Source organism: Eptatretus burgeri, chromosome 9 (genome assembly GCF_056783735.1).
Source record: "Eptatretus burgeri isolate ZD-2024b chromosome 9, Ebu_testis_v1, whole genome shotgun sequence".
In the NCBI taxonomy this organism is placed as follows: Eukaryota; Metazoa; Chordata; class Myxini; order Myxiniformes; family Myxinidae; genus Eptatretus; species Eptatretus burgeri.
In genome coordinates, this window is record NC_140969.1 from 64,817,764 (window position 1) to 64,836,713 (window position 18,950).

The following is an 18,950-nucleotide window of genomic DNA, read 5'->3' on the forward strand; positions in this document are numbered from 1 at the left end:
ATGTTATATAATGCCCAAGTGTCTGTGCTTTCAGAAAATGTATACTTTGCTATGGGTCCTATGGATATAGTTGCTTACAAAGCGTGGTTTTTTTTTTTTTAATCCAAACACAGGCTATTTTTTCCATTTTTATAGCTCATTTTTTAGAAATGGGTTACATGTATGATTGTATATGTTGTCCAAAATGGTTGAAAATGCATTTTTTGTTTGATATATATCATTATACATAAGAATAGAACAATTCCTCAAAACAGTACATTTCTTATGAGCTTCTGTATATCTTGGCACCTTCAAATGTGTAAAATCTCAGATTTTGCAAAATTTCCCCCAGTCATTGTGAAGCTTACAAAATCTTATTCCAGAAATTTGAAATGCATCTGGTAGAACATCTTAAATAGCAATTTACTTCTGCATAAAGTGATGATTTAAAATGGCAAGTTTCAACATGGATCATTACTACATACCAGTTTTTAGGTTCACTTCCATGATTGGGTCAAAAATGTTAGGAAGTACATAACAAATTGCATTTACCAAGCTGCTACAAAAGTACTGGTAGCTATAAGCTTGATTTTATAACCATAGAATAAGTTTACCAAGATGGCCCTATGATATAAAAATCAATACCAAAGGCCAGTTTGTGTTCAGTATACAGAACATCAAAGGTCGTTAGGAAGTACGTAACGTTTTAAAGAAATCTGCACTTTTAATCCTAAGATGTTCGTTTGGTTCATCACAGCATGTATTTCTATGGTTAAGTTTATGTGCATATATATTTATGACCTGAATGAACACTGATCAATTTGTTAATTTCATATGACCTTAACCTCTTTGCTCAAGGTCAAATATCAGGTAAACCAAATATTCTCCATATATGTGGTTTCCAATTAGTGTATAATACATATCTAAGCCATCAGACCAATTTTAGAATGATATTAGTGGTTCCTTGATACACATTATAATTGATAACCAACTTTGACCCTGTCAGAGCAATAGAAAGAGGAAGAATTAAGCTCTGCCCAAGTAGATCCTGAATCCCCATGATGTTGGCTAACAAATGATATGCAAAACTTAATCATACAATGACTTTCATTTTTTGGTCCCCCGTGTCCTAAATGTGTACATAATACCTTGCTCTAAGCCATATTCCTTTTTTCATGAAAATAACAACTGATGATGAAAACCCACTCAAAAAAATAGTAAACATGTCACATGCCAAAGTCCTTGGTCCATTCAGCGGCGCAACGATATCTCATCCCACGAGGAACACCTGGGGTAAAAACTTGAGGCATTTGTTGGAGAGAGCTCTGCACCCCTAAAGTCCTGTCGTACTTCCAACAGAAAGTCCATTTGAGGTCTCAATTGCAGGTGCTGGATGAATTGCATTCCACACGTTCTCATCAGAGAGACTGTTGGTAGCAGGACCTCTCTGTTCACTGATCTTGAGGGGTTGGGTATACTTGTTTTGACCTCTCTGGTGAAGTCCATGTTTCCGAATTCGCACGAAAGAACCACATTGGAAGGTGGAAGGTTTTGCTACCCGACACTTGACTGTGTATTGTTTAGACTTCTCATTTCTGTTAAACACAGCGTTTCACATCCTCGGGTTGTGCAGCAGGTACACTGATTTGACAATCCTCCATGTGCAACTTGTTGTGCAATGTACATCCATGTCGAAGTTCAGCAGGGGTCTGATGAGTCGTTGCAAGTCTTGTAGCTCGATATGATTGCAAGAAGTTGGGTACGAATGATTTCCAGGGCTTCCCTTCGAGATTTGCAGTATGTATACAGTCTTTAAACACTCTGTTGAATCGTTCTATCTCCCCGTTGGCTTGTGGGTAGTAGATAGAACTACGCCAGTGTTTGATGTTTCTTTCCTGCAGGAATGTTTCAAACTCAGTTGAAACAAACTGAGATCCATTGTAAGAGATCGGTTCCCGCGGAATTCCTTCACGACTGAATACTGCAGTCAGGAACTTGATAACTGTAGCAGATGTTACTTGGGATGTAAAGGCTACTTCTGGCCATTTGCTGAAGTAATCAATTAAGGTAATGGCATCGCGGCAGTCCATTTGGCCATTATCAAGTGGTCCCACTATTTTGATGGTAAGCTTTTCCCAAGCAGCATTTGGGAACAGAACTGGTTGCAAAGGTGGAACCTGAGTGACAGCTGTTTTATCATGCATTTGGCAAGTAATGCACGACTTGATGGCAACTACCACGTGGGAGTCCATCCCTGGCCACCAGTAGAGGTCATGCAGCCTTTGTTTAGTCCTTACAATACCTTGATGCGTATCATGGGCAAGCTGGATTAACTTGGGTTGAAGTTCTGTTGGCACTATCACACGGTGAGTGCCCCGAATCAAGTTATCCTCCTGTACAGCCAGTTGATTCCAAATGCGAAAGGGAAGTACATTTTGGTCAATGCCCTTCACAGTGCAAGGCCATCCTCTGGAGACATATCCTCACACCTTCTGTAGGGTAGGGAATCTATTGCAAGTTTCCTTGAATTGTTCCACAGGTACAGCAGCACAGTCACTGGACACTAAAGCCACCATTTATGCATCCGGTTCGTGGTAAAGCTCTGTCATGGAGAGTGGTAACCGTGATAAACAGTCTGCAGTCACATTTTTATAGCCAGGTTTGTACACAATTTCGTAGTTAAACAACAGCAAGCGTGCAAACTAATGTGCAATTCTCATTCCAGCTCGACCAAGACCTTTCGAATTCAGTAATGTGGTCAGTGGACTGTGGTCTGTACACAGGATAAATTTCCGACCCCATACATAAGTACGCCATTTCTCAATTGCCCAGACGCAGGTGAGTACTTGCGTTTACATTCTGTGAGCATTCGTGAGGCAAATGCTGTTGTTTCCTCTGAAGAGTCCTCATGAAGTTGAGTGAGCACTGCTCCAAGTCCATAATCAGACGTGTCTGTGGTCACAATGGTGGTCACAAACAAAGCAAGTGCAAGGCTGTTAGCAATCAATTTTTTATTACCCTTTCAAATTGAGTGTGCGCAGCCTCAGTCCAGGAGAAGTCACCATCCTTGCGCAGTAAGGCAAGAAGTGACTCCACGACTGTCACATAATTTGGAATGAATATGAAGGACCAAGAAGTCAAACCCAGAGCCTCTGTGCTCGTTGACGAAACTCATATCGTTTGAAAACAGCGTTCACCTTCGGCATGAAAAAGGTTATTAATGCACCGACAGCAGCAGAGTACATGTCCCCCATCAACTGAGAGGGTACAGAATAAACGCTGCCCTTCAGTTCCTAGGCAGTGTATAAGCAATGCGAGCTTCCTCGCATCATAAAGTGTGACGTCATTTACCGCCAGCATGAAGTTCTCGAACATGCGCATCCATGAGGTAAAAGGTATCGAAGGCTCACCCGGACTTGGTAAGAATACAGCAGATGGTGTAAGAGCAAAGTGATCCCATCCTCGTCACCAATATGTTGTGTATAAGCAAAGACAGCCCACACGAAGGATCTTTACCTCATCTGCTTTTAATCACATCACGTGCTCCACACTCGACAGCCCGCTGACGTCACTTCCGGTTCATCATGCATTCATTAATACAAGTGCGTGCCCGTACGTGCGTGGCTGTACGTGCAAAAAAAATTCAAACCGCGTACCAGAAACAACAACCACCCCGGCCGTTCCTTCGCTCTTGCGTGACCGTACGTGCAAAAAAAAAGAAAAAAAAGAATTGTGTCGTCAATCGTGACGTCATAGCACTGTGTCCTGTCATTGGTTTGGTAAATAAATGGCCATAACTTTGGAAACACTTGTCCAATTAATATCAAACCTTGAAAAGGCACATACTCAGGTCCCCAGTAATATAGCTGGCAAGTTTCAATTAGATCGGACCAGTGGTTGTCGAGAAACAGCGGTCACAGACAGACAGACAGACAGACAAGCTGGTAGACGACGAGGGATTCGCTAGGATTGAAGCACTGGATACGATGCTTTTCATTCTGACCGATCCACCGACGAAGATTCATTGCCAAGACGTATTGGTTCACATACAATTGTTCCTCTGCCTGGCAAGATTTTTCAAGATAGTGTATTTTGCCAACTGGCACTCCTCATAAAAAATGATGGTAAATAGACACCCAATTTTTGAAGGACTCGCATTTGAAAAATAATCGGTTTACTGGTTTGTGCTGTGGAGCGTCGCATTGCAGACACACACACACACACACACACACACACGCACACACGCACACACGCACACACACGGAAAATCCGATAAACTTCTCTCAATGCTCTTGTTTGACCACACCTCCTGAGGCACACAATATTTTTCATAAGCCATGCCCACTTTCCATAAGCCACGCCCATTTTTCTATAAGCCACGCCCACTTTCCTACGCCACTCCCACTTTTCATCAACCATGTCCACTTTCCCTAAGCTCCGCCCACTTTCCTAAGCCCCTCATAAAAAAATGACGGTAAATAAACACCCGATTTTTGAAGGACTACCATTTGAAAAATAAAACCTCAATCAAAAATCGGCTCAAGTAAAATTTTCTAAATATCTCGAAGTTTTTAATGCCGAAGTCTCGTTTCTCTACATTCAAAACTGAAGGACAAGTATTGAAAATACTGTACGCGGTTTTTGGCCGCTGCACAGCAACGGGTGGTTGCTGGGCAACGAAATTCAAACGTGCACATTCCCAGTACATATTGCACATGTTGGCAAAGTTTCATCGAAATCGGTTCGCTGGTTCGTGCTGTGGAGCCTCGCGTTGCAGACACACATACACATACACACACACACACACACACACACACACACACACACACACACACACCCACACACACACACACACACACCCACACCCACACACACACACACACCCACACACACACACACACACACACACACACACACACACACACACGGAAAACCCGAAAATAAGGGATATCTAGCATTTATTGCGAATCCAACAGACACACAGACACACAGATTGCTGGAATTATAGATTCATGAAGCTCCCAATACTGTACCACACTGCAAAGCAGGAAAATCATCTCCTAATTGAGACTGGAAGATAAACCTTCAAATTGCCTGTTATTTTCGCTTCACCCGGAGTGTGTTCAGTTCCCAAGTTTCTTACAGAGCGCTCGACAAGCGGCTTATTAAGCACTCAAGCAAGCTCTTCATTCGAAACTGTTAAGGAACGGCTGGCTTGGTAAGCGCTAGCTAGCTGCTTGATAACTGAACACACTCCTGCTGCACTCCTCTTGATGTGGACGTGCGAGCTCCGAAATTAGCGCCGCGCTTGACTGATCAGACCACGCGCGCGCCCTTGATTGGAAAAGCGCGGGAACGCAACGAGGCGCGTGACGTGTAGTTCCCGCCACGTGCGTTGTTGGCGCGAACTTCGCGGATTGAGGTCAAATGTTAAATGATCATTGGTCGAATAGTTCGGATGATTAAATTACCTCATGTAATCATATATATGTATATATATATATATATATATATATGTGTTAAAGCTGAGGTAATTAACTCACGTTCTGTGGCAACATTTCGGGGAATTTTAATTTTTTGGGGGTTTTTTTGTTTAATATAATTTTTTGTGGCGGAAACGATTGTGAAAGTGAATTCTTTGTGTTTTTTTTTTTCCCCCTTTTTTTTTGTTGTTTTGTTTCCACACACGGTTCCTGGATCAAGTCGGATCGAAAATGCTGAGGTAACATGAAGTTACCGAGTCCGACGTGTCTGTGTTTTTATCCTCGATTGTCGATCTATCTATCAGGTTGATTCGCAAGGTGGCCCTTAAAATACGATTGTTTAAACCACCTACGGAACGTTCCTGTGGTAACTTGTATCTCCAGATGGTTGTTTGTGGTCGTGGTCCTCGGTGTGGGCCGAACGGAGAGCACCGGTCGCACACCTGAGCGCATAGCGGTGCAGTGCGACCCCAGGTTTGTGCAGGTGTGTAACATTGTGTGTCCATGACGACGCCGGTTGTTCGAGACTGGGGTCGTTTTGGTTACTGTGCACATCCACCATCCGAGGAGTCGATGGCTTGGTTAACTACGAGTTGACCTTTGACCCGTCTTCATTTTTGAATCTCTAATCGATGGAGTTTGTTGTTTTTTTTTTTTCCTCTTGTGTAGGCAACGATTCTCAAGCGAATCCCAGACTTTGACAGAGTGAGTTTGTTGTCCGCCCTCGCACCGCGAAACGGGTTACATCCCTTCATGGAGCACACTAATGACGTCACAGCAAGCACGAGTCGGGTTGAGGGTTATTCGTACTGCACTGTAACCTACTACTACTACTATTACTCAGCACGTCTGCTGCTGTGCAGCACGAGACGGCCGTGTTTTATTTATTTATTTATTTATTTATTTTTTAATTGTTTGTGTCTGCCGACACTGAGATGTTTTCTACTTTACCATTTGATCCTTTTTATCTAAAATTGTCAAATCTGTTTGAGACTATTGGGTCAAGTTGCGTGTGATGACAAATTGATTATATTTTAGTGAGATATATATGATTGATTCATCGTAATTGTAGAAAGTCCTTTGTTTGTACGAGTTCCTATCCACCGACAAGACCTTCATCTACTGCTTCATGGAGATCAAGGCCTTCAAGATTATTGGAATCTCCCATGATGAAGCTGGATCTATGGACCTATAACTTTGTCATCAGACGGGTCAATGGTCTGTCTTCGACCGCCTTCTTTCTGCTCTTTCCTCGACCCCAACAAAGTTTTTCTCCAGAGCTCCCATGGTCCACCATCAACTGCCTTCTGGTGAACCTACCTAAATCCAGGATCACTGCTCACCACCACTCATTCATTCTTCTTTCGTCCTTCCAGTGCAATCGACTTCCACATTCTCTTCAATGTCATTCTTTCCTCCAGGTCTTTGAGATGGCTGTTCACCACCGTCCCAATCCGAATTCGTGATCCATTCTACCCTTGACCCCACCCCAATCCCTTCTTCCAAATTGCCAGCTTTTTCTTCTGTATCTATCTTGTCCTGCCCATCATTCATCCCCATTCCCATTTTTTGGTATTTTTTTCTCTTGCTCAACTGTTCCTCATGTCCTGTTGTGTACTACTAATTCAGGCTCTTCCATGAGCCTTGATTATGTATACAGTACAAAAAAACAAATTTCATTGGATCAAAAACATAGTACGACACGATTTGTCAATCGGCCAAAACTTGGACAAGTTGGGTTGGTGACAATCTCAGATTTTGGTTCAGGTTCAGACGCACATCTGGTGAATGCCTTCCACAGCGTGCTGTTCTAGTTGCGTCCTCCACCAAAGGTACACTGAGCTCGTTTTCACCCCTGTTTGGCATGATGTCAGTTTGATGGGTTGGGTATCAAGTAATTTATTCGATTTTTGGTGAAGATCTAGGTTCTATAATTCTTTGTTCACTATTGAGATGAGGCCAAAGTTGTGACAACTTGGTGGATGAGTTTTTAGGTAACCAGAACGAGCAGATTTGATTTTGGTTCAGGTCTGGATCTGGCCACTCGGGATACAAAACGAACTATTCGGCATGATTGAGGTATGCACTCCAGCGCGTGCCATTCTAGTCTGGTTTATTCTTGCACCCGACCAAACTCACCGACTGGTGATTCAGTAAAGCAGAGTTTATGTTCTCATGTGGCAGACAGTTATTACTGCTCACGTCGTGCAGTTTCAGCTATTGTGGGCCCGTGAATTGTGCTTTATCAAGTATATATATATATATATGTATATGTATATGTATATGTATATGTATATGTATATATATATATATATATATATATATATTTTTGGAATCCTATAACTTGACTGGATTAGGATTTCAATGAACTCCCTGGAAAGTTTGGGTGCAAATGCCAACCTGTGATGCTGTTTATCCCCACACGGAGGGCAGCATGCCAGGGAAACAGAGTCGAAATTGGAGTTCTTGAGATGCAAGGAATCTGAGCCTGCAAAGATGGAGACCAAGGACCACTGCTCAATGAGTTGACCAAGACCATCGTCATTCCTTCTGGAAGAGAAGAGGAAATTGAGGAGCACTGCTTCCAAACTGTTGTCATGCCAGCCAGCACAGAAATGCATGCTGTAATTGTCAGCAATTTATGCAAAGATTTGTATTCCCATTCGCGAAGTGACTCTGCCAGTATGCCTATAAATTATTGTATGCTAGTATGAATAACATATGATTGGACTGTGAATCTATACAGTAAAACCAAAAAGATGCATGGTCCAAGTCTACATAAAATGGTCTGTGATCTCCAATTACTTTAATTGTACAAATCTGCTTCAGGCTCCTCTACCCAATGTGGACAAAGCTTACGATTCCTCATGGTTCCTGGTGGTGTCCTTGCCTTCGGGACGTAAAGATACCCTCACTGTGGAGCAGGCACGGTTACGAGGGGTTAATCTGTTTGACACTGCCGATCATTTGGTGCTGAGGGTGAACCATTCGCTTGACTTTGTCAAGGTAGAACAAGTGAGTACATGTGGTGCTGCTTCTGCATTCAGTTTTTATTTTATTTATTATTATAATATTTATATATATTTTTTTTTTCCTCCTTCCCCTCCACTTCAAGTCTATGGTCTTGCCAAGAGTAGCCCATTACTGCAAGTATGGACTGTTAGGGTGGATTTTGTGGTAGTGGAAGATAGCAGCCTGGTGTTGGCTTAATGATTCGGGTGGTGGGCTTTGGATCTGATGGTCCTGAGTTCAAGTTGACTCTGCCTGTCCTGATGTCGGCAAAATGAGTGCCAGCATGTTGGTATACTGGCGAAGTGGTGACCTGTCCAGGATTGTACCCAAGAGTCAAGGCGATTGCTTGGGCAGCACCAACGCTCTGCACAGAGTATGGTCCCAATGGATGGGTGGAAGATTGCACCAATATATGGCCATTGTGAGGTTGAAACTCAGTTTAAAGTCATTGATTGCACCATGAAGTACCTTTTTCAGCTTTTATTGGCAGGTGTTGTGATAAAATTATCTGATTATGTATATATGCCAACACTTTAAGAAAAGAAGAAAAAAACCTGACATTTGTAGTCCACTTCAACTTTGTTTTTGTGCTGGAAGTTTGCAGAAATATTTTGTAAACACTCCCCCTGCAAAAGGTCACGTGTAGCGCATTTGCATTCTTGCGCATGGCTAATGTGGATTGCACTAAAGTTTAATGTCCAGGTTTTGCAGCCTTGTGGCTGTCTCAAGGGCGAGTTGGTGGAGAGGTAAAAGTCCTCCATCTCCGCAAGGGACACTGCGACGTGATATCTTCCATTGTCTGAACTCTTCCACAGCCACAGAGTGCATTGGTTTTATCCTCCATCGGTGGAGGGCACTATCGCAAAGACCCTGTCCAATGCAGAGCCTGTTTAGGGCTGTCCATTGCCTATGTGGAGTGAAACTGGGTGGAGGAATGCTTGGATCATGTATAATATGTTTAGGAGTTTTGGCTGCCTCCCAGCTGGCCCTCAAGTCCGTTTCACTTTGGGCTCCAGTAAATAGGTTGGTGTGGTTTTGGGGACTTTAGATGACAGTGTGGATGTTCAGTGAGAAGGCTCTGGGCTGGAATTTCAGTTGCCAAACTGTGGCTGAAGTATCAGGATGACAGCACATCTCTACAAATGGCTGGCGGAGCAATGTTGCAAAGGATAGGAAGCCATTTGGTCTTTGTTGGCTTGAGGGTTCCAGACAGTTCTTATCATGGTGTTTAACCATGTCGACGGCCTTTGTATGGGCACTCGCTGACTAGACTGGCACGCAATACTCTGCTGTCGAGTCTATAGGGCGAGCGTTGTTGGCACCGGCTCTCCATGATGTTCTGGATGAGGTTTACCAGTGTCCTGACCTTTGCATCTTTGCAGGTGTAGAACGTTTGTATGAGAAATGCTGATGGGTTGATTTGTACAAGTAAATGGCTTTATTACAAAGGAAGTATCTTGATGACAACTGACTGTTCAAGTCTAGATCTTAATTTTTTTTTTTTAAGGGATCTGGATTGGATTTTGTTGCTGACTTTCTTGCAAGAAGAGTTTTATGTAGTTCTGATGCTTTAAGATGTCAAGCTTAGCTACAATTAACTTGCACAGTATGTTCCTCATCCCAGATTTGATGGCATGTGCTAATGGAGCAGCATGGTCTTGAATTTTGTTTGTAAGCAGCTTCCTCAGTGCTTTCACTGAATGCATTGCTGTGAGGGATCAGGCAAATTTACCTGCCCAAATTTATTTTTATTTTTTGATTATAAACTGAATGCAAATGCTTTATGAGCATTTTAAGGTAAAGCCAGCAGTCCAACTACCATCAAATTCCTTTGCTACAAAAGTCAAAGCTCTGAGTTTGACTCAGCCAATTTATCAACTGGATTCTCAGGGTAGAATCCGAAGTGTGGAATTTATATTATGGTGTGGATGAAATCTTTTTAATCCATTTTCTCCCCTCCCTCCCATAGTTCCGCAGTATAAAGGGTTACAAAGTTGATGTGTTGTTGGAGCATGGTTCTCCTTCACCCCAGTTGTCCATCTCCATTCCTCTAGTCTGTGTCCTTGGTAAGATTCCTTGGACCATTGGTGTTTTATAATGTATTTGCATTGAAGTAAAGGAAACTTTGCATTTATCATTAAGAGGTCTTTTCCAATTCCTCGCCTCATCCTACAGATGCCTTCCACTGTAACGAAACTCATCTTGTGGTGGTTATGCCAGAGATGTGTGAGGAGCCACTTGAGGGGTTGACTATAAATGGTCAAGACTTAAACTTGGAGGATCTAGAAAAAAAGCTTGTTAGCCTGCAGAAAATAAGTGAAAATGGCAGCAGAGGCTACATTATTGAAATATCCAAGAAGTCACCGTTGCTTTCTGAAATGGTATGCTTGGTGGAGGATTTTGTTTTTTCAATGTTAAAAAAAACATTTGGCTCCAATTGTGACTTTAGAATCATGTGTTTGAACTTTTTTTTTTTTTGTTTTTTTTTTTTGTTTACCAATTTTTTGCCATGATTCTATCACTTTCACAGACTTGCCAAATTGATGCTGAGAGTGGAACAATGTACAGTTTAGACCTGGTGCTCAACTTCAGGCGGATGCAAGAGCCCTACCTGGTGCGACTAAGCTGGGCCTGTCCTTGTGAAGCTTTTTCTCAAGTACCTGCTTGTGAGTTTCTCCTACATGTGCAGAGTACATTTAGTGAAAGAAGGATTTCTGTTCTTGTTGATGGCTTCCTTCTGGGGGGATCTCCAAAGTGAAGTTTTGTGATTGAATTAGTGCAGACCCTAACCACAGTTTCATTGCTGTCTTGTCAGGTTTTGGGTCGATATTTTGGTGATTGGAAATCTGGGATTGATGACTTTGTTTAGAGCTGCATTGAAATTATATTGAAGATGGGAAAGCTGTCTTTAGTAGTAGGTCTTAAATTTTGTGCTCTAGTAAAAGACTATCTTGTGAATGCAAAATGGGATTTAACTCCTCCATTCATTCCTTCCCCATCCCAATGCCTGCTTGTACAGGGTGTTCTGAAAGTCTCTTTACCCTTGCCCAGTGAAGCATTAGTTCTTGATACGGTACCCTGGTTTATATCGTGTTTATGCCAATTCTTGATTTCTCAACTCTCACTTATCGTTTCAAAAGCCATTCCTTTTCTCGAGCATTTTCAGAACTTGGACTGCAAAAGACCCCAGAATACACCGCTAAAGTAACAAACGGGGACCACAAAATCGCTGAACTTCTGTACTGTCGCACATAAAGAAATTTTCTGCACTGTTGATTGGTGAAGAGCCGTTGTAAAAATGTTGGCCTTAAAAGTTAAATTTGATGTTCATTGAATGGATTGCTGGGTTAAACTTGCTTTGGATCGATAAATATGCCTATGCTCATTGAAGGAGGAAGACTTGCTGTTTCTAGAAGTGATTATTTTTATTTAATTGTCTTGTACAACTGTCAATCAAAAAAGGTGAAGATGGCATTCACCCTTATTCCGTTAACAAGCAGAGCATCTGCCCTATGGGTGATCATATTCCAAGCTTGCAACACGTTCTTCTGATTGGAGACTGCACTACACAATACGCATTTACATTGAGAATTTGCCCCACCAGCAAAGATAAAAAAAACACCTATAATCGGCCCAGAACTGTTGGAAGAGCATGACGAACACCGGTCCAGGAATTGTAGTAGGATTTTGAATTCCCCCCCCCCTCTATTTGACATTTTTCAGGAATGCATGTAAACCAGGGACTTGCAGTATACCCGTGTGTCCGCTATGCCACCTAACTTCCTTGTGACTCCCATGTCGGTGTTGGCCACCCTGTATATTAAATGGACCGTTCTTGAATCTTTTCAATGTTACAAAACCATTGCAGATGTCTGTGATGAAAACACCGGAAGGCTGGCCATGTTTTTTGGTTCTGTGCGTGGTCCAAGTATCGTCCTGGATCAGATTGAAATCAATGGTGTATCCATCTATGGCCTGCCACCTGAACGTGCTATGGATTACAATTTTGAAGTTGACCAAACCTCTGAGCCTCAAGTATATACGATCTACATTGAAACTTTCAGCTTTGCTCCAGCTGTGAAATTGCTGGTGAGTTTTTAATCTAATTAAAAAAAAAAAAAACAAGTATCTTTTCTCAAATTTTCCCTTATTAATGAAGGTGTCGTATGCTGTGCAGGCACAAACGACAAACAGCAGGACATACTGGGCTTCTGTAAAAGTGGTGGCAAAGGACTCTGCTGGTGCTTTGCAATATCTGGCTGGCAACGTGACGTGTACCTTTCCATATGAAAGTATGTGAAACTCTGTTTGGGGTAGTTTTTAATTTTAATATATTCATTTGTTCTAACTTATTTTTGTCGTCGTTCAGAATCGCAAGTTTCCTGCTTTGAGGATTATTATCTTTTGAAGCTGATCACTGAAGATGTTAGCAGTTTCACAATCACCATTAACAGACAACCAGTGGCTGAGTTGGCTGGGATGGGGTACAATGTACTCCAGAATGGAGTATTTACTATCATTATGGCAAAGCCTGATGCCCCTTTGAATGAAATACAGGTAATCTCAGTTTAAAAAGCATTGGTAATGCAAGTAATTGGCAAGCTGACCTGACTATCGGCTCTACCATCATTTTTGTTTTCTAAAAGTTACCGTTTTGGGATTGAATGATGATTGCACTTTAGCTTTGGATTTTTTTATTTAATATAACAACTCGGACTCACGAGTGACTTCCCTCTTCCCCACTTTATACACTCTACAGTAAGCTTTTTTTCATGGGCTGGATATACTTGACTGTCATGTGATTGTAATTTGGGCTAAGAATTGCCACAGATATTGTGGTGGAATTTGAGGTGCTGAGTTTTTAAAAACAGCATTTTTGTGCTTCACCAAGATGTAGAACTGCACTGTATACAGACCATCTTGCATGAAGGTGTTGACTAATTCAGCTTTTAAATTTTTATTTTTTTTATAATCCAAACCCATCATGTGGGTACCAATTTTGTCTTCACAATTGACTTTTTGTCACTGACTTTTTTTTCCAACACAGAACTTCAGGTCTTTGCTTTCTTTCAGGCTCTACCAAATGGTACTTTGCTTCGTGGATTCAAGGTGCTCCTGCTTGGTGCAGATGGTGATGAGGACTTCACTGTTATGTGCCCATTCTCTGGCATTGGTAAGTTGGTCCTCATTCTTGCTCTTCAGTGAAGGTTTATTTTGAAGTTTACCATTTAAATGCATTCTTACAAAACTGCTTTTACAGTCTTCTTACAAGTAATATGATTTGAGAGGTAGATTTAATAGATGGTAGTATTTGCATCCCTGAATGTCACCCTCTCATTCCCCTTCAATACAGATGCACAGTGTCATGCAGGAAGCCTTGTGCTGACTGCAACCTTTGGTCCTGTGCTTGGGTCTCGGGTAGAGCTTCTCCAGGTGCAACTAAATGACATGTCTCTACTTGGTTTGGCAGCTGATCTTGCCACAGACTACAAGTTTGGCATTATCCCAACCTCTCAGATGGGAGTTTTTAATGTGTTTGTGGAGGCCTTTGCTGTGGGTACTAAAGTGGCTGTGGTGGTAAGACAACTTTCTTTGGATCAGATATCTTGAGTATCTTCTACACTTTTGTAGTTTTTTATTTTTGTCGAATATCTAAATTGGGCCAGCATTTATTTATTTCCTCTCCCCCAATCACTTGACAAGGGCACATACCATGATTTCATTCATTTCTGTGCTTTGCTACTTCAACCTTTTATCTACCTGCTTTTACTTTAGAACTATTGTCTTTTTTTTTGTTTTTTTTTTTTTCATCCTGGTTTTTTTTTTTTTTTTTTTTTTTTTTTTTTTTTTTGTCTGCTTGTTCTTCTGAGCCTTGACCTCTATCTTGTGGATATTTTTGATATCCAGAGCCAAACCAATGACAGCAGGACATACTGGGCTCAAGTGATGGTGGATGTGAAGAATGAGGAGGAAGTTCATTTTTTCTTCACAAAAAATGTTTCTTGCACCTTCCCTTACCAAAGTATGTGCTTTGCTTTGTGTGCAGAGTGTTCAAGCTCATGTAAAATGTGCTTTGCAATAATTGCAGGTTTTTTTAATTTTTATTTTATGTTCTCTTCCCCCCCCCCCCCCCTTGCTGTAATGGGAACTTTTTTTTATTTTTGGACTTTCCCTTTGCATGAAAAGGTGACATTTCTTACCCATGTGGCCCTTGCAGAATCTGGCAGGGCATTGTGCTTTGAAGAAGCTTTGCTTCTGGAGTTGGTGACTGCTGATGTCACCGATTTTGACATTACTGTTGGAGGACACTCTCTGGATGAATTGGCTGGGATGGGTTATAGACTGCTGCATAAAGGGGATTCTTCTATTATTGTGTCTATGCCTGATGCAGCGTTCAACAAACTGCAGGTGACTAATGCCCCACCTCTTTTGGTGATTTATAGAATGTTCAGTTTGCTGAACATTTTGTTTTTGCCACATATGCATGCACACTTAAATATGTTCAACTCTTAATGAGAAGGGCACTCGATTGAGTGCATATCTCTGCCATGCAATGCCTGATCCTGCAGACCATATCGGGGCTTATCCAAATATTAATACTGAAGGACCAATTTTGTGCTCCTCGCGGTCGCGTCATGTTTTTCTCAGTACTGTGACCTGGACTAAACTTCGTACCTGTAAGAGTGCATCGCACATAGTGGCAATAGTCAACTTTCAACTCTGAAGCAGAATAAAAACTTTTCGTTTTACATTCATTTACATGGCGACGTGTAACGTCATCGCTGAGAGGCGTAAGGACGTCATAACTGACGTCATTACGTCTCATTGGCAGACCGTCACCGCTGAGAGGTGCAATTCCACTCCTCAAAAATAACGTCTGCAATGTAAAACCCTCTGCACATGCTGACTACCTCAGAATGTGAATTTGACACAAAAAAGTAACAAACATTGTATCTTCTATATATTAATACTGAAGGACCAATTTTGTGCTTCTCGCAGTCGCGACACGTTTTTCTTTGTACTGTGACCTGAAGTTTTGACGCGGTGTTTGTACGTCAAAGTAGACACGTGCACAAATCGGGGGACTTCTTCACGAGGAGTGTACACCAAAAAATGTCGTACAAGGACGTTTTGTAGGCCTCATTAGGTAAGGCCATGGAGTACATCGATTGGGATCTGGCTCTTAGAAGAGCCACCACTGGTTGTCATATTGGGCTCGTACAACGGAATCCGTCTGACGGGTTTCGGCTAGTTATTGGGTCATCTCTACCGAGATGACCTAATAAAGCCGGACCAAATGTCCGTCAATTTTTCTTTCTGATCCTGATGAAACTTATGTGGGTAGAGGTCGATGAGTGTTGCACAACGATATAACTTTTGTCAGGGTCGAGGTCACGTAAGTTATAAAAATCGCCATTTTCAAAACCTATCTAGTCTGCCATTCTACAAGATATTCGGCAACTGTTTATTGATTATGATAGTAAAAAATATTATCTTGTATCTAACTGGACATATTTTTGAATTTCCATCCCGTTTGGCCGCCATGTAACCTGGAAGATGGTCAAAAACACCTCCCGGTACAAAACTTTTTACTTCCGATCTTGATGAAATTTGGTATGTGGGTAGAGGTCGATGAATAATACCCAACGACATATTTTTTTCCCTGCATTTGAGGTCAAGGTCACGAAAGTTGTGAAAGTCGTCATTTTAGGAGATATCTGGCAACGGTTCATAGATTATGATGGTAAAAACAGAGATGACCGTCACCCCCACACGGGGGTAATTTTTATTTTTATTTTAAACAATCATGCAGCATATTTTGTTTCATGGCCCCATCTTAATGGTGAAGAATCACTTTGAAAATTAGACTTATTTGCATCTTCATCAAAATCTAATTTATTCCTCCTTGCCATACTCAACCTGTCCACCAAGAGTCCGAATCTGTAAACTTTTTTGAGTTTTTTTATTTTTGGCCCCATCTCCCAATGTTGAAGAATCACTTAAAATTAAATAATTCCGAATCTTCACCAAAATTGAATCAATTCGTCCCCACCACACCCAACCTGTCCAAGTTTCATCCAAATCTGTCCAACTTTTTAAGATCGTGCTTTCTATCATTTTGGCCCTAAATGGTGAATCCTTTAAAAAAAAATTCTCGTAGCTGGATACGGCTCTTCACCAAAATCTAATCTATTCATCCTTGTCACGCACCCAACCTGTCCACATATCCTTGAGATTTCTTGCACACAGGAGTGAAAGCAACTCCCTTCTACTTTCGGTGATGGGGTAAATATTTAGGCTATTTTAATTATTGGGTGACCTGTGACTACATTTTGCATGTCTTGTAACAGCACTCCACAACCAAATTGCATAACTATATGCAACCTGATTCTATTGGTTGCATTTTGTTTTTATAATGCTTTTTGAAATGTGCTATGAAAAATGCACTGGCACGTTTCCTCAGATCTTTCCAAATGGGACAACGAGCCGCTCATTCACAACACTTCTCAGGAATGCCTATGGTGTGATGGAGGAATACTTGGTGAACTGTAATTTTGCATCGAATGGTATGACTTGTTTAAAGTTTGTTCCACCAGACACCAAATAAAATACTTCATGTGGCATGTCTGTTTTACCAAATATCTATTTCTGGGTTTATGCTGCAAATGTTTAAACTTGGTATATGAAGTTTAAGTTTTTTTTTTTGTATTTTATTTCTGAAATGAATGTGGGTTATGTCACAGTTGATCCAAAAATTTAAATGGGATCATTTTCAAAGGATATTATGGTAAAACTGCTGCTGGACTATTTGAAACTCTTTGGTTTTTTTTTTTAACTTTAAAAGTAGCAATTTTTAATATGCAACAATTGACCATATACTTTCCAGATTTTCTTCAATGCAACTCGACTCATTTGGTGGTGGTTTTGCCAAATGACTGCTCCATATCCCTGATCAATATAACTATCAATGGTCAGGCACTTCAGCAGGAGGCTCTGAAAGATGTCATGATGTCTTTGAGAGAGTTGGATGATCAAGGCAAAAAACTGGTTCTTGAAGCCTCCAAGAGATCTTCTTTGTTATCAATCCAGGTATGTTAACTGGAGTTTGCATTGTGGCTTAGTTTTGCAATTTGATTTGTGAGATTATGGTGTTTATTTCAGTTTATGTTTAAAATGGGCACCATTAAGCAGCAAATATTAAATCTATTTGTGGATGCAGCCATGGATTCCCATGAGAATCCCTGAATTGACATCGAGTTTCTATTTGTGCTTGTGTTCCAGGCCCAAAACTATCAAAATCTGTTGTGTGCATAATTTATACATATACACACAAGGTCGGTCTAAAAAGTAACGGGACTGATTTCACATTTTATTCCAAGAAAATATTGAAATCGCAGCTTGTCCCCTTCAAAATAGTTTCCCTCCAGTCTCATACAGTTGTCCATCCTCTTCTTCGATGCACCCCCAGCAGGCTTCTGGAATCATCCGGAGCTTTGTTGTCACGGCCCTTTTGATGGCCTCCACATCAGGAAATCAGGTCCCCTTGAGCTTGGGGAATAGGAAAAAAAATCACGAGGGGCCAAGTCTGGTGAATATGGGGGTTTCTCCAGAGTTGGCACATTCCTCTCCGCCATAAATTGTCGGATGCTCAGGGCACTGTGAGCAGGGGCGTTGTCATGGTGGAGCACCCAGGCGTTGTTCTCCCACAGATCCCTCTTGCCTCAGACTGATCTCGTGAGGTGCCGGAGGTTGGAAGAAATCGCAGCCGTTGAAAGCATCCGTAAATGAAAATATCCAAATACAAGTGCATCCTTGTCCTAATCTCGCAGGGTGGTGATGGTTGCCTACAGTCAAAGCTTTTATTCATTGCATGCGAAGGACTGTTATTGCTTTAAAGGTGTAAGCATACCCCACTTGTGTATAATGTATTGACCGTTTTTTAATTTATTGTGTATGTATATGTGTGTGTATATGTATATATATTTATATATATATATATATATATTGAGGTTTGTGTAAAGAGCAAATGTATAACAAGGTGGGAAGGGGAAGCACGAAACTGGGGAACAGATGTCAGGTACATGGAGTAAACAAGATGGATACAACAGGGACTTTCAGGAAGGAAAAGGAATTTGGAGTTGTTTGGGGTGGATTAATGGGGGGTAGAAAGGATTGTGGTTTTGATGGGAGAAGATAAGAGATGGTGAACAGCTGTTTTGAAGACCTGGAGAGGAGAGTGGGATTGAAGAGTGTAGTGGTTTGTTCCAAATGCAGGAAAAATGAAAACCAAAGTGAGCAGTGATTCATTATTTTTTGGTAGTTTTAGCAGAAGGGGTTGTTGGCAGACCTTGAGCGCCCTGCAGAAATATGGTGGTGGGGGGTGAGATACCAGAGAGGAGACTGCATTAGACACAGACCACTGACCTCCCTGCGGTGAGACCCAGACTACCTCATCACAGGAGATACCAATGATCC

General features: G+C 41.5%; 1 protein-coding gene across 1 annotated transcript in view; it reads left to right on the forward strand.

The window, feature by feature from the left end:
- Window positions 1–5,531: 5,531 nt before the first annotated feature.
- Window positions 5,532–18,950, forward strand: part of LOC147020231 (uncharacterized) — a 30,463-nt gene continuing 17,044 nt past the window's right edge. The window contains exons 1-16 of the mRNA XM_085895420.1: window positions 5,532–5,701; window positions 5,847–5,946; window positions 6,132–6,167; window positions 8,292–8,477; window positions 10,444–10,540; window positions 10,650–10,855; window positions 11,005–11,140; window positions 12,343–12,563; window positions 12,652–12,766; window positions 12,844–13,031; window positions 13,548–13,647; window positions 13,828–14,051; window positions 14,382–14,496; window positions 14,692–14,882; window positions 16,939–17,041; window positions 17,362–17,564. Of these exons, the coding sequence (XP_085751546.1) occupies window positions 5,694–5,701; window positions 5,847–5,946; window positions 6,132–6,167; window positions 8,292–8,477; window positions 10,444–10,540; window positions 10,650–10,855; window positions 11,005–11,140; window positions 12,343–12,563; window positions 12,652–12,766; window positions 12,844–13,031; window positions 13,548–13,647; window positions 13,828–14,051; window positions 14,382–14,496; window positions 14,692–14,882; window positions 16,939–17,041; window positions 17,362–17,564 (2,229 nt within the window). The 5' untranslated portion in view covers window positions 5,532–5,693. The remainder of the gene's footprint in view (window positions 5,702–5,846; window positions 5,947–6,131; window positions 6,168–8,291; window positions 8,478–10,443; window positions 10,541–10,649; window positions 10,856–11,004; window positions 11,141–12,342; window positions 12,564–12,651; window positions 12,767–12,843; window positions 13,032–13,547; window positions 13,648–13,827; window positions 14,052–14,381; window positions 14,497–14,691; window positions 14,883–16,938; window positions 17,042–17,361; window positions 17,565–18,950) is intronic.